This window comes from Staurois parvus, unplaced genomic scaffold, assembly GCF_062004578.1.
Source record: "Staurois parvus isolate SC_StPar_1 unplaced genomic scaffold, SC_StPar_1.0 ptg000438l, whole genome shotgun sequence".
Lineage (NCBI taxonomy): Eukaryota > Metazoa > Chordata > Amphibia > Anura > Ranidae > Staurois > Staurois parvus.
Genome location: NW_028318234.1, coordinates 243,607 through 258,346, shown reverse-complemented (window position 1 = coordinate 258,346; position 14,740 = coordinate 243,607). Strand labels below are relative to the sequence as shown.

General features: G+C 41.3%; 1 protein-coding gene across 2 annotated transcripts in view; it reads right to left on the bottom strand.

Annotated features, from left to right (window-relative positions):
* Nucleotides 1–7,944: 7,944 nt before the first annotated feature.
* The window catches only part of CCL28 (C-C motif chemokine ligand 28), a 28,426-nt gene continuing 21,630 nt past the window's right edge, over nucleotides 7,945–14,740 (bottom strand). For both annotated transcript variants that reach the window (XM_089687797.1, XM_089687798.1), the window contains exon 3: nucleotides 7,945–11,245. In XM_089687797.1, coding sequence (XP_089543923.1) covers nucleotides 11,062–11,245 — 184 coding nt within the window. In that variant the 3' untranslated portion in view covers nucleotides 7,945–11,061. The remainder of the gene's footprint in view (nucleotides 11,246–14,740) is intronic.

Below are 14,740 nucleotides of genomic sequence, written 5' to 3'. Positions count from 1 at the left end.
AATAAAGGTGAATAAAGCACCTGGACCGGAGGGCATACACCCACGGGTCCTTAAAGAATTGTGCTCTGCCATTGCGCCATTGTTTCTAATTTTTAGGGACTCTTTAATGGCATAGTACCACTGGATTGGGGTAAGGCCAATGTGGTGCCAATATTTAAAAAGGTTTCAAAATCTTTACCAAGTAATGACAGACCTGTTAGTTTAACTTCTATAGTTGGGAAGATACTGGAGAGTTTAATAAAAGACCACATAGATGAGTTCTTGCTGGAAAAAAATATTTTAAGCAACAGACATCATGGATTCATGAAAGACAGAAGTTGTCAAGCAAATCTGATTTCTTTTTATGAGGAAGTGAGCAAAACCTTGGACAGAGGGGTAGCGGTGGACTTGGTATACTTGGACAGAGGGGTGGCGGTGGACGTGGTATACTTGGACAGAGGGGTGGCGGTGGATGTGGTATACTTGGATTTTGCAAAAGCGTTTGACACAGTTCCCCACACACACGGCTAATGTGTAAGGTAAAGACTACGGGCTTGGACAAATCTGTATGTAAATGGATAGAAAACTGGCTAAAAGATCGTATTCAGAGAGTAGTGGTTAACCACCTCTCGTCCGGCCGCTGTATATAAATGGCCAGACGGTGGCAGTCCAGGGGCGGGTTGCCGTTCATAAATGGCGCCCACCATTTTGGATTGTGCACGCTCCCTGGGAGTGCGCAGCACCGCAATCCAGTGCCCGCTGTGTCCTCTGACACAGCGCAACACCGATCGCTGTACGGGACCTCTGTGTGAGGTCCTGATCATGTGATCACTGATTGGCCAATCAGTGATCACATGAATAGGTGTAAGCAAGATGTCACTTCTGACATCATTTCTTACTACATGTGAAATCTGTGAATGATCAGAGGTTACATGGTACAAAGCTATTCACAACAGCCTTGTACCATGTGACAAGCTGTGACCAATCACAGCTCACACAGTATTTCTCAATGACTGCAATAATGCAGCCAGAGAGAAGGAAAAATTACTGCTTTTACAACCTGTGTAAAGGCAATCAGTGTAAGAAAAAAATAAATAAATCTTCATCACCCTCCACAAGTAGTACAGTGTCACTATGGTGACACTGTCCTGCTAGGGTGACAGTATGTTAAAAAAAACCCATAAATAACAATATTAAAAAAATTAATTAAAATGTAACTAAAATGTATACTAAAAATATAACTGAATACATTTTGGCCAAGATTTATGAAGAAAGATTATTTATTTGCAAAATTGTATACGAAAAACACTTTTTTTTCAAAATTTTTGGACTTTTTCGTTTATATAGCAAAAAAAAAAAAAATCCCAGTGGTGAATAAATACCACCAAAATAAGGTTTTATCTGTCTAAAAAAAAATGCTAAAAAATTCATATGGGTACAGTGTTGCATGACTGCGCAATTGTCATTCAAAGTGTGACAGTGCTGAAAGCTGAAAACTGGACTGGACAGGAAGGGTTGAAAGTGTCTGGACATGAAGTGGTTAATGATTCATACTCTGCATGGTCTAGGGTTGTCAGTGGTGTACCCCAAGGTTTGGGACCCTTACTTTTTAATATATTTATAAACAATATAGGGTCTGGGATTAAAAATACCATTTCAGTCTTTGCAGATGACACCAAGCTGTGCAGTGGAATAACGTCCTTACAGGATGTCTCCAATTTACAAGCCGACCTCAATGCACTGTTTAATTGGGCAACTGTGTGGCAAATGAGGTTTAATGTTGATAAATGTAAGGTTATGCACTTGGGGGCTAAGAATATGCATGCATCATACATACTAGGGGGGGTACAACTGGGGGAATCAATGGTGGAGAAGGATCTGGGGGTTCTGGTAGATCACAAGCTTAATAATGGCATGCAATGCCAAGCTGAAGGTTCTAAAGCGAGCAAAATCCTCTCTTGTATTATAAGAGGTATAGACTCCAGAGAGAGAGATATCATATTACCCCGGTACAAATCATTAGTAACACCTCATCTGGAATATGCAGTTCAGTTTTGGGCACCAATTCACAAAAAGAACATTGGGGAACTGGAGAAAGTGCAGAGAAGGGAAACCAAACTGATAAGAGGCATGGAGGAGCTCAGCTATGAGGAAAGATTAGAGGAACTGAATTTATTCTCTCTTGAGAAGAGGAGATTAAGGGGGGGGGATATGATCAACATGTATAAATACATCAGTGGTTTATAAAGTGAACTTTGTGATGACCTCAGGGTGAATAACTCTACACCGAGGACAAGGGGGCACTCTTTACGTCTGGAGGAAAAGAAATTTAATCTCCAAACACGGAAAGATTTCTTCACAGTGAGAGCTTTGAAAATGTGGAATAGACTCCCTCAAGAGTTGGCTCTGGCCAGCTCAGTGGATTGCTTTAAAAAAGGCCTGGATTGTTTCTTAGATACACAGAATATAACTGAATACTAACATTTATAGGTAAAGTTGATCCAGGGAATATCTGATTGCCTCTTGTGGGATCAGGAAGGAATTTTTTTCCCTGCAGGAGCAAATTGGATTATGCTCTGCTGGGTTTTTCACCTTCCTCTGGATCAACTGTGGGTGTAGGATTATAACTTTTTTTTTTTTTCAATGGTTGAACTGGATGGACTTTTGTCTTTTTTTTTCAGTTAGACTATGTATGTAACATGTGTAGTAACATGTGTATCTTCTCTTTTTAAATTCCTAATAAGATTCCATTAGGTAAATGTTAGGCACATGAGATCATGTTAGGATTATGAGCCATCTTGCTTTAGGAACCCTGTTTCTGGCAACAACTTGCCCCCAAGGTAGCAGAGAAAACACTCACCATGCAGCCCTTTGGTACCTATTGTGCATCCCTTGTACTTTAGTTGTCATTGTGTTTCCTGCCTCTGTCCTTACTCAGGCCAATGAAGAAAAATATTAATTGTACTGTCTTAGTTTGGTTTATTTTTTTTCACACTTTCTTACTTTTTTCTGTGCCGTGTATTTGCTTATGTCTTTTTTCCTGTAATCTTTTATTATGGATATTGTTGAGTATAACAATAAATTTTGCACTAGTAATTTTTTTGAGTAGCAAAATTGAATTGAAGCATTGAATTGTAATTTGATTTGTAGTGAACTCTAGAAGTCGTATACAGTATAATGTCCCCAGTCTCTGTCTCCTGTACCAGGTCCTCACCCTCCAGCCAGTCCATTTGCTGTAGTATATTTATAGTTTCTGATGATTTGTAATGGATTTGTTTGGAACGTTACATATGCTGTACAATGATTATTATGTTTCTCTGTTTTATGATGACTCAGGCCAAACTTGAGGTTTCTTATGTCAAGTAAGTTGACTACTACTGTCCTAGATGACATTTTGGTGATCCACCTTTTTTGGTTGGACCAGGTAACAATCCTGTGTCCATGGGACAGAATAAGACATCTACAAACAAGTATTCTCAGGGAACAAAATCAACTGGGTTAGGAAACCTTTCATAAGCATAATTTTTTGTGCTGCTTTTACTGTCTGCATGCAGCTCTTGGTCCTACATTGCCCTTAGTAAGAATACTTTTATGACTAGAGCAGACTTTCTCAGCTTTTTATCCCAAGGAAGCCTTAATGTGATTTGCATGTTCTTAGGAAAGCCCTGCTAAAAATTATTATACCTACAGCTCATGGAACACTAGCATGATCAATAGGTGGAAGAAAGTTTAAAAAAAAAAGAGTAAGTAATGCCAATGCAGTTCATTTTGTCTCCAACTCTCTACAAAATTATTTATAATAATATTCTTGAAATGAGTAATAACTGAAGAAAAGAAAGGCAGAGTAAAACTGCGGTGTTCTCCAATGTTAGTGGTCAGTTTAGACGTGACCCATTGCTTTGGTGGTTAGTGAAAAATTTCCAACTTACATTGGTGGTCAGTGGAGGTGGGAGCTGAATCTTCCATTGCTCACTGCTAAAGAAACCCTAGCAACCTCAGGAGGAACCCTGATGAGGAAAAACTGGACTAGAAGAGGATCCCAAATGGGGGAGAAAATGACTAAGCAAACATCATGAGATGTTGGATCAGTTATGCACTTGTAAATATTCTCTAATATCTATAACCAGCTTTAGTTTCAGCTCCCATTAAAGCTGTAATAAACGCCAAAACAAAAATGTAACATTTTATGGCTTAATCCTTAAATGAGGTGGCTAAAACTAGTTTTATTTTTTTAGACTTTTTTTCCTTTTTTTTTCAAGTGGTGATCTGGCCAGTAACACAATTCATCTCTTATGGTGTCTCCACTCTGGATGGAAAAGCAACCGCGACACCCTTGGACAGCAGCATTATCAGTCTGGGGGAGGGGTAGTGTTAGACTAACAAATTTGGATGGACTAACAAACAAAGCTGAAAGCCAGCTAACACTTTATAAGCCATTACAGCAAACAATTTTTGGGGGGATAAAGGTTTTTAATATAAATTAATAAAATGTAAGCACCCCTGTCAGTGTTAAAGTGTTTGCCTTAACCTTCTAACTGCTAATTTCACTGGACAGCTTGGTCTGTTAATGGAGAATGACAAATAACAGGCTTACAGGCTGCATTAGCAGGTGAAAATAAAGGAAAAAGGCTAAAAAAAAAATGAATGTAGCAACCATATCTAAGAATTGGTAAGCTGCAATATAATAAGATTTTGGGTTTGGGGTTTCATACCACTTTACAGAACAATAAAAGTTACAGCAACCAGAGGCTTAGAGACTTAAAGGATTTATCACAATCCAATGCTCCATTACAAAGCTATCCATTATGATATGACAGGGCTGACAGAATACGATTTAGAATTACATTTAACCTGAGGGGATTCTGCCTGCATTACGAGCTGATTTTATCTTTCTCCTTTTCAGGTCTGTTTTTCTACTGAAATGTGAAATCATTACTCATATTCATGCAGGATCTTATACTATGTACATCAACCATAAATTTTATAAAAACAATGTAAGGGAAACAACAGTATCCATTAATTACCCAGCTCTACCTTAATGTCAGCCCTGCAGCTAATAGTACTGAATACTGTATGTAAGGGAGCAGGCTGGTCAGGATAGGGGGGTAAATTTCCCTATAGATCTACTTTAAAGTTGAACTTCAGGCAGATAAAAATAAACACAAATTAGTGCAGCTATAGTTATTAATACATCATTAAATACATTTTTTTAAAACTGCAAGCAGTCTAAGATCTTAAATTTAACTTAGGGCTCGTTCACACCAGATTGCAGTGCAGAAATGTGTGTTCTCCACTCTGCCTTTTTGCTAACTTGTATAGATGCCATTAACTCTTAATGGCACCCCCATGCATCTTGTGAACTCATGTGTGTTCACATCCACAGCTTTGTAATCAGTGTAGCAGCTTGTGATTGCTTTGGGCTGTTCTGGGTTTCACTGGCTGCAGGTTTCACTGTTTTCTCCTGACTTTTGGAGGATTCTAGAATGTAGTAGACTGAAAAAGGCTAATAAGCAGCCTGAATATTTATGTGGTCTCAGTCAATCCCGGTGAGGGATGTCCAGTAGGTGGCTGGGGGTTTGCTATTAGTCTGAGGCCTGGAACCACCTGGTTCTTGTCCAATAGGAGATGTTGCCAGCCGAAAGGGCTGCTAGCCATCTGGGCAGCTCAGCAGAAGTTTTCAAGTGTTCATCGAGGTCCCAGCTAGGTTAGAGCTGGGGGGGTCTAAATTACTGAGGACCTTTGGAACCAATCAAGGGATTTCACAAGGAATATGGTCTGGAGAGCTCATAAGAGAATGTCTGGCTGATAATGGATGGAGGCATCCAAGTCCAAGCTAGACTCCCTCAAGTGTTGGTTCTGGCCAGCTCAGTGGATTGCTTTAAAAAAGGCCTGGATTCTTTCTTGGATACACAGAATATAACTGGATACTAACATTTATAGGTAAACTTAATCTAGGGAATATCCGATTGCCTCTCGGAGGATCAGGAAGGAATTTTTTCCCCTGCAGGAGCAAATTGCATCATGCTTTGCTGGGTTTTTTGCCTTCCTCTGGATCAACTGTGGGTGTAGGATTATAACTTTTTTTTAATGGTTGAACTGGATGGACTTTTGTCTTTTTTCAGCCAAACTAACTATGTAAATAAGTATCCAGGGACATTGTGAGTACAGAGCTGTGCACAGGATTCTAGTGACTGCTTGCTGTTACTATCCCTTGTGCGGTGCTTGCTTGGACTAGGACAATTCTTATAGAATCTCAGTACTACCCAGTCCATTGGCTTTTACAAGAAGGACTGTTCCAAGAAGTATTGACAAAATGTCTCCTCTTGTTAGTGCACAGTGTTGCTGGAGTATCCTACAGCTTCCCAAATTCCAATCCAAGTTTATTCAGTAATACATTCTAAAAGACAACCCTCTAGACTGATCATTGAGCCAGAGTGAGTGACTATTGTGTTGTGCCTGGCTGCCCCTGCAATAATCTGGAAAAGAGAACCTGTGATGATCTCCTGTTAGTGGCAGCAGTAAACCCCCTCTCACTGAGGTTAGCCATAGTGGCAGCAATTATAACCTTCTACCTTATTGGTGTCAGTGGTAGCAATAATGACCCCCTCCATCCTTTTATTGGTGTCAGTGTCTAAATAAATACTCCCTCCGTCTATTGGTCTTCAGTAGTAGCATTGTTGAACTCTCCTCCATTGGTCTTAAGTAGGAGCAATAATGAATTCTCTGTCATTCATCTTCAGTGGAAGCAGTGATATACTCTCCTCCTTTGATCTTCAGGGATAGCAGTGATCAGGGGCGGACTGACCATTTGAGCACTCGGGCACTGGGTCAGTAGGGGGCCCCATGAGATGCCCCTGGTACCTTTTTTAAAGGCTTTTTTGGGTGTGGGCGAGGACACGGGGGCCCCATGATCCCCTATTGCCCGGGGCCCCATGAGTTGTCAGTCCGCCTCTGGCAGTGATATACTCTCCTCCATTGGTCTTCAGTGATATACTTTCTCCATTGGACTTCAGTGGGTCTTGCGTACGTCAGTAGTTGTGCAACTGTTGCTATTCTGACCACGTGCGTTACCACGTCTGCTATTTCATCATGGACAGCAAGTTAGAACAAAGAGCAAACGTGAAATTTTGCATGAAACTGGACAAATCTGCCACAGAGAAAATTGGTATGCTTTGGGAAGTTTATGGTGATCCTGCAATGAGTCATGCTAGGTGTTTTGAGTGGCCAGGTCCCCATTCCCCAGCCTGCTGACTTGGGAGCAGAAGGTCGAAGTCTGCCAAGAACTCCATCAGTGTGCCATGGATGACCAATCCTTCATGTTGAGGATCGTTACTGGTGTGCGGGTTTCATGTATGATGAAATAGCAGACGTGGCAATGCATGTGGTCAGAATAGCACGAGTCGCACAGCTCCAGATGTACACAGGATGATGTCTTTTAGCACACTAGCTTATTAAGGTTGGTGCTCCCTGTGACTGTGCTTGCAGACTTTTTGATACCACCTCGTATACTATCACTATCTGGCAGGACAGCACTCTGCCTGACAGTTAGTATCGGTGATATTTCAGCACCAGAGACCCTGCTGCTAATCTGAGTTGTGTCCTAGATCCTCATCAGGGTTGTAAAGATACAGGGAATCAGAACCATTTATTATCATATACCACTACAATCCAAGTTTTCCAAGACAGGCTGTTGTACCACATTATGGCCACTGTTTGAAGCTGATTATCATAGGAAATCAATAATTCTTATGATTGTCAGCTCCAGCTATTGGTAATAATTTGGTTTCCGGAACCATTTTGTTTATGAATGGATAACATTTGACCTATAGAGGAAATAGCCTGGGAATATTCCATTTTGCCCCATCTGCACACAATGAATGTACCTGCAATGTCACCGGTTGAATAGGTATGCAATTGTTATTTTTAAACACATTCCTAAACTGGATTTGATCTGGGAACTGTATCTACTCTTCAATATTTTTATTGTATTTTATTATACAAAAGTACAAACAGTTGTTAGGATCATCGGTCAGAAATAAGAAATGTCAACTACATTGGTTGATAAGTCCAGAGCAGAAGCAGTGTACAAACTGTAAGAGCAATTAGAAGGTAGCAGTGTTTAAATTCATTCAATATCCAGCTTTCAATTATAAAATAAAGAGTATGTGTGCCTGTAGGCTGTGGGGGATTAGAGGAGGCCCAGGCGGTAGTCACCCAATGGGAAGGTATGGGAAACACAGTGGTTGGAATGCAAAGTTATATTGTCAAACATTTCAGAAACAGTGACAGAGTCACTATAGAATATGTAGCAACGTTCACAGCAGTATGCAGGGCTTGCAAGCGGAGAGAGCACAGACTGGCTGCACTTGGCGCAGAGAGGGGCTGAGAAGCAGGGCTGAAAAGTTCCCCAAAGAGGTCCGATGACAGTCTCCATACTGGCCCTTCTCCTCTGAAACCTTTCCCTGAGTTGTGCAAACTCTACCTGACAGTTGGGTTCCTGTCTCTAACCAAGCCACATGCAGAATGTGCATCTTCTGCATTGAGCCAGGGCTTTTTGTAAACTCTGCCCTCACTAAAGGTGGCCACAAAGATCACCCAAGTGGCAGCGTCCAATCAGACAGCAGCTCCCCATTGGCATATACTGAGGCCAAAGAGGAATGGGCATAGCTCCTGTCCTCCCCTCTCCCTGCAAGGTTGTTGTAACAGCGCCACCTATGTAGGACGGTCTACCTGCACGTACCTACATGCCCATTTGATCCTTCTACATCTAGGCCTCTAGTCCCAGCCATGGGACTAAGAACATGAAAGGTAACAATGGTCCTAGACCAGCAATGGGCAAACTACGGCCCGGCGGACCTTTTAATCCGGCCCGCGGAGCTAGGCTCCTCTCACAGTCCGCCCTGAAGACCGGTGTAGCATGAAAATCTGTCTCCTATGAGGATCTGTCCCCCTCGACGTATCTGCGCATGTGCCGGAGATCGCCGATCGGCTGCTAATGCCTGAAACTGGCACATGCGCAGATACGTCGAGGGGGACAGATCCTCATAGGAGACAGATTTTCATGCTACACCGGAACGGCATGGGAACACGGCGAGAGGAACGCGCGGAGAAAAGGTAAGTGAATTGACACAGGGGGGACTTGGGGACTTAATATGGGGAATGAATTACTATATGGGGGATGAATTACTATGGGGGATGAATTACTATATGGGGGATGAATTACTATGGGGGATGAATTACTATATGGGGGATGAATTACTCTATGGGGGATGAATTACTCTATGGGGGATGAATTACTATATGGGGGATGAATTACTATGGGGGATGAATTACTATATGGGGGATGAATTACTATAGGGGGGATGAATTACTATATGGGGGATGAATTACTATGGGGGATGAATTACTATGGGGGATGAATTACTATATGGGGGATGAATTACTATGGGGGATGAATTACTATATGGGGGATTAATTACTATGCTTACTATGGGGGAATATTACTATACTTACTATGGATGACACATACACATCATTCATCTACTCTTGTTCCGGCCCCCGGGTCCAATATATGAACCCATTGCGGCCCTCAAGTCAAAAAGTTTGCCCACCCCTGTCCTAGACATATAAAAGCTTCATGACACAAAAAAATTGTATTTGCAGCAATCCTTATTTAGAAATAGGAAAGACAATGATAACTACTTTCAGAAGACAAATTTTTCTAATATCACAATTTATTTATATAATAGAAAGGTTTTCAATACATCTACTGTTGGTTTCTCTAATTAATTGTGTATTTATGATGGTGTTTTAATTTCCACTTTAGAGGGGAGCTGTATTGTGAAAAGTGGCACAGATCTTGGTAGGGATGAGCTCGGACCTGTTCAGATCCTAGTTTGAACCCACCTGAGCGAGTCCACAAGAAATCTGTCATTCTACTGGTCTAGCCATCTGTGGCCTGGGCATTCCTCGTCCCTCAGCTGCATATATACATGGGATGTATATATGTGGGGCTGCAGGGTCAGAGGGAGGAATAGTTCTCCATCTGTGGCATTAGTGGAAGGAATAGTGCCCCATTGGTGGTATCAGTGGTAGGAACAGTGCCCCATCATTGAAGTCAGTGGGAGGAATAGTACCCTATCTTTGGCATTAGTGGAGGAATAGTGCCCCATTGGTAATATCAGTGGTAGGAACAGTGCCCCAACATTGAAGTCAGTGGGAGGAATAGTACCCTATCTTTGGCATTAGTGGAGGAATAGTGCCCCATTGGTGGTATCAGTGGTAGGAACAGTGCCCCATCATTGAAGTCAGTGGGAAGAATAGTACCCCATCTTTGGCATTAGTGGAGGAATAGTGCCCCAACGTTGGTGTCAGAGGGGTGAATAGTGTCCCATCCTTTGATATTAGTGGGAGGAATATTGCCCCATCATTGGTGTCAATGGGAGGAATAGTGTCCCACTGTTGGTGTCAGTGGAAGGAATAATGCCTCGTATCAGTTTGGGGAATAGTGCCTCATATTAGTGGTTGGAATGGTGCCCCAAAGGCTAGATGAGAGCAAGCAAAGGGCCGCATTCAGCCTGCAGACTGCATTTCGGAGACCACTGCTCTGAATGATTGCATTTGGTATTTTGAACAGCCAGCATAAAAGTATAAAGTAAAAAATGTAAAAAGCACTTTTGGATTTAAGCAATATTTTTGCGTGTTTTAATGCCTCTTGGCGTGGAGATTGTTTCCTTAGTCTACATACTTTGTACTCTAAGTACAATATGCACTGCTGTTTTCCAGCTTTTGACTGACACCCACCACTGACCATTGCTGATAGTATTGTTTTGAGTCACAAGAGTGGGGAAAGTTTAACCAAGGACCACCAGTCACACCATCTTCTAATAAGCTTGTAGGGTGTCTTGAAAGAGAGTATGTGGAAAGGAAGTGGATTCTACACATCCTTTTGGCACTACTGGTGATAGCATGTTCATTTTCACAAGGTTCTATTTATCTGAATGCTTTATGTGTTATCCAGGGCAGTGAGTTCTCTGTATATATATCCAGATCCATGGGTCAAATTTCTGAGCACATTCATTTTCATTTGTTGTTTTTAATTCTTCTTCTCCTGTTCTTTCCTCGATTCTTTTTCTTTTTCTTTTTCAAGGAACCATTTAACATGCTTGGACTTTTGACGTTGTCTTTCTTGTTTTTATTTGCAATCCACGCCCTGACACGCTTATTCTTGGGGCTCACACATAAAGTCTTTTCTTTTATGTACAACCTATGAAAATGATAAAAATGAAATCAAAGCAAGCAGCAATAAATCAGGTTTTCTCAAATTGTGGAGCATGAGCATCCCCAATCTAAAATAAATGAGGAAACAGTGGGAGGCCAAAAAAATCTAGCATCACAAAGCATCATGTGGGATCATTAACCCTTTTGTGAGGTGATTGATGCCTAGATGTGATTATAGTGAATCTGTGCCCAGATAATGCAGCTTTCAACAAGCCCTCATTCAACTGTGTATCTATTAGCACTATGGAAAAATATATTTTCACAAACACAGACACTGAAAACTTATCTTTCTTCTAGGACAGCAGATTTTGGCAGACTGACAGCCCTCTAATGCAAACACAGGGCATGTGTTTCTAAGGCCTCATGCACACAGGACGTTTTAAAAACGCTTCTCCTCTTGGCAGCAGCGTTTTGGCAGGATAAAATGCCTGATGCTTGTCAAAGTGTTCAAAGCTTTTACAAGCGTTTAGGCGCACTTACAGGCGTCCAGCGCTTGGGTTTTAACACATTTCATTGGCCAGAATAATCATTTATTCTGGCCATTGAAACAAATTAATGCTCAAGCGCCAAATGCACCTAGCGCTAACACAGGTTTAGGCACGTTTACACGCGTCAAGTGTTTTTTTGCCAAAACACTGCTGCTCCTGGAAGCACTGGCCCTGGGTTTTTTCCCTGATGGTAAACGCTACTGCTACTAGAAGCTTCTAAAAGTCTATGTGTGCATGGACACATAGGATAACATGGAGGACCTTTGGAAGCAGTAAAAAAAAATGGCTGACGAACCTAAAAGTGGCTGCAAAAATGCCCTGTGTGCATGAGGCCTAAATTGTTAGAACCCAACTGAAACCAGACTTTAGAGTCTTTGTTGTGATCTTTGAAGATCTTGAGATCTTTTCAGGACAAGCAGTTAGAGAGGTCAGTGAGGACTTGTTTAAAGCTCTTTTACTGTTTGTTGAATATGTAAATAGTTTAATGTCCATAATCTAGGCACAGCTGTATTCTAAGGCCCCTTTCATACGTGGTGGACCCATCAGTGGATCAGTTTGCCCAGCGGGGGATCTTCTTGGTAATCCCTGCTGAGCAAGCGGATGACAGGTGCAGGAACCCCACATAGAAGAAAAATATATTTGAAATATATTTTAAAAATATTCTTCCCAAATTCATTGACATATATTTGAAATGCTACAATTTTGGCCATATTCAATATATATGTCAATATATTTGGGAAGAAAATTTTTAAAATATATTTCAAAAATATTTTTCTTCCATATGGGACAGGCGGTCCTTTTCCTTTTGACAGCCCATAGAGGACAGCAGGCTGTGTCCGTGTCCGCTCTGCATAAGTGGAGCAGACACGGACACTGACACGGACACAGCCCTCTGTCCTCTATGGGCTGTCGGAAGGAAAAGGACCGCCTGTCTGTTTCCATCCGACTGTCATCCGTTCCGCCAGATGGATGGAGAACGGATGCCCAACTGTCTGTTTTTAGCAGACAAGATGGGATCACAGGCAGGCGGTTATAAACAGACACATGTCCGGAGCGTCCGATCAGGTCCGCTTGAAAAAGGGACAGGTGGACCCAATCAGTCCACTAGTGTGAAAAAGGCCTAAGAATAACTAATGCCAAGTAAATGAAATAAACAGATTGCGGACAGGAAGGTATTAACAAATAAGTGGAAATGTCTTTTTTTTTCTTTTTATTTATTTAATTTTGAATACAGCAAGGAATGTCATAAAGTTTATGTGGTTGTCTATGGACACCAGCACAGGAAGTTATGGGATATTTCTCCATCAGAGCATGGTGCTTAACCACTTCCCATCTGGCCCATGTACATAAGCGGCTGGACGGGAGCAGTGCAGGAGCGGGTTGCCGTTCATAAACGGTGCCCGCATTTTAAGCCTGTGCACGCTCCCTGGGAGTGCGCGGCACCATGATCCGGTGCTTGCTGTGTACAGAGGACACAGCGGAACACTGAACGCTGTACGGGACCTCTGTGTGAGGTCCAGATCATGTGATCACTGATTGGCCAATCAGTGATCACATGAATAGTAGTAAGCAAGATGTCACTTCTGACATCATTGCCTACTACTAGTGAAATCTGTGAATGTTCACAGAGATCACATGGTACAAGGCTATTCACAGCAGCCTTGTACAATGTGACAAGCTGTGACCAATCACAGCTCTCTCAGTATTTCTCAGTGGCTGCAAGAATGCAGCCAGAGAGAAGGAGAAATGATTACTTTTACAGCCTTTGTGGGTGTAAAAGCAATCAGTGCTAAAAAAAAAAAAACTTCATCACCCCCCACAAGTAGTACAGTGTCACTATGGTGACACTGTACTGCAAGGGTGATGGTATGTTTAAAAAAAACATAAATAGTAATATAAAAAAATAAAAAATGTAAACAAATTTTTTGAAAAATTATAATTTTTGGTTATAAACTAATTTGGGTTATTTTTTTTTTTACTAAAAAGATAACTGAATACATTTTGGCCAAGATTTATGAAGAAAGATTATTATTTGCAAAATTTTATAAGAAAAACACTTTTTGTTCAAAATTTTTGGACTTTCATTTATATAGCAAAAAAAAATAAAAAAAATCCCAGTGGTGAATAAATACCACCAAAAGAAAGTTTTATCTGTCTCAAAAAAATGCTAAACCATTAATATGGGTACAGTGTTGCATGACTGCGCAATTGTCATTCAAAGTGTGATAGCACTGAAAGCTGAAAATTGGCCTGGACAGGAAGGGGGTGAAAGTGTCCGGATTTGAAGTGGTTAAAGCAAAATAAATGTAGACACTTTACTTAGGTTTTTGGCATCCAGGCAGGAACTAAAGGGCCTGCAGCTTATCTGTCGCACCAAGCTATCTCCCAATTGCTACCATCCCTCCAGCTATTTGACTGTGTTGCCAGATCTGCCCTGGGTGTCACTGAAAGGAGCGCAGCTTATGATATTAATAGTCTTATAAGCAAAGAGTCTTAAAAGAAAAAACTATGCTGTATAGTGACATGTTACCCTGAATGAGCCACAGAGGCATTGCTGGAAAGAGTTCATGTTTGTGCAGCTTTCGTAATCTGTGTTCCATTATTCTGCAGGGTTTGCATGCTCTTTGCCATCCTGAACCTGTCTCATCCACTGGATCATTACCTATTCTCCTAAATTGATATCTTCCAGAAAAAGTGTTCAAGACATATCTGAAGCCTGGTGATTCTAGGTGAAATCACCCAGAAAACAGATCACTTCTACGTGGACTGACCTTTTAAAGTGAACAATCCTAACGTAAGTTATGTGAGTTAATGTAAAGCACACAATTTGGTGTGTTATTTCAAGTAAATGAAAGGCAGAATTTCGGGTTTTTCTGGCAGATATGTCCATATGTGAGCTTTTTTTAGCACATTCTTGGCTTGGTTTCAATAAATAGAAAATGAAGCCTGATAATCAGAGCATTGTATATTGCAGTAGTTCTGGAGCCATGATT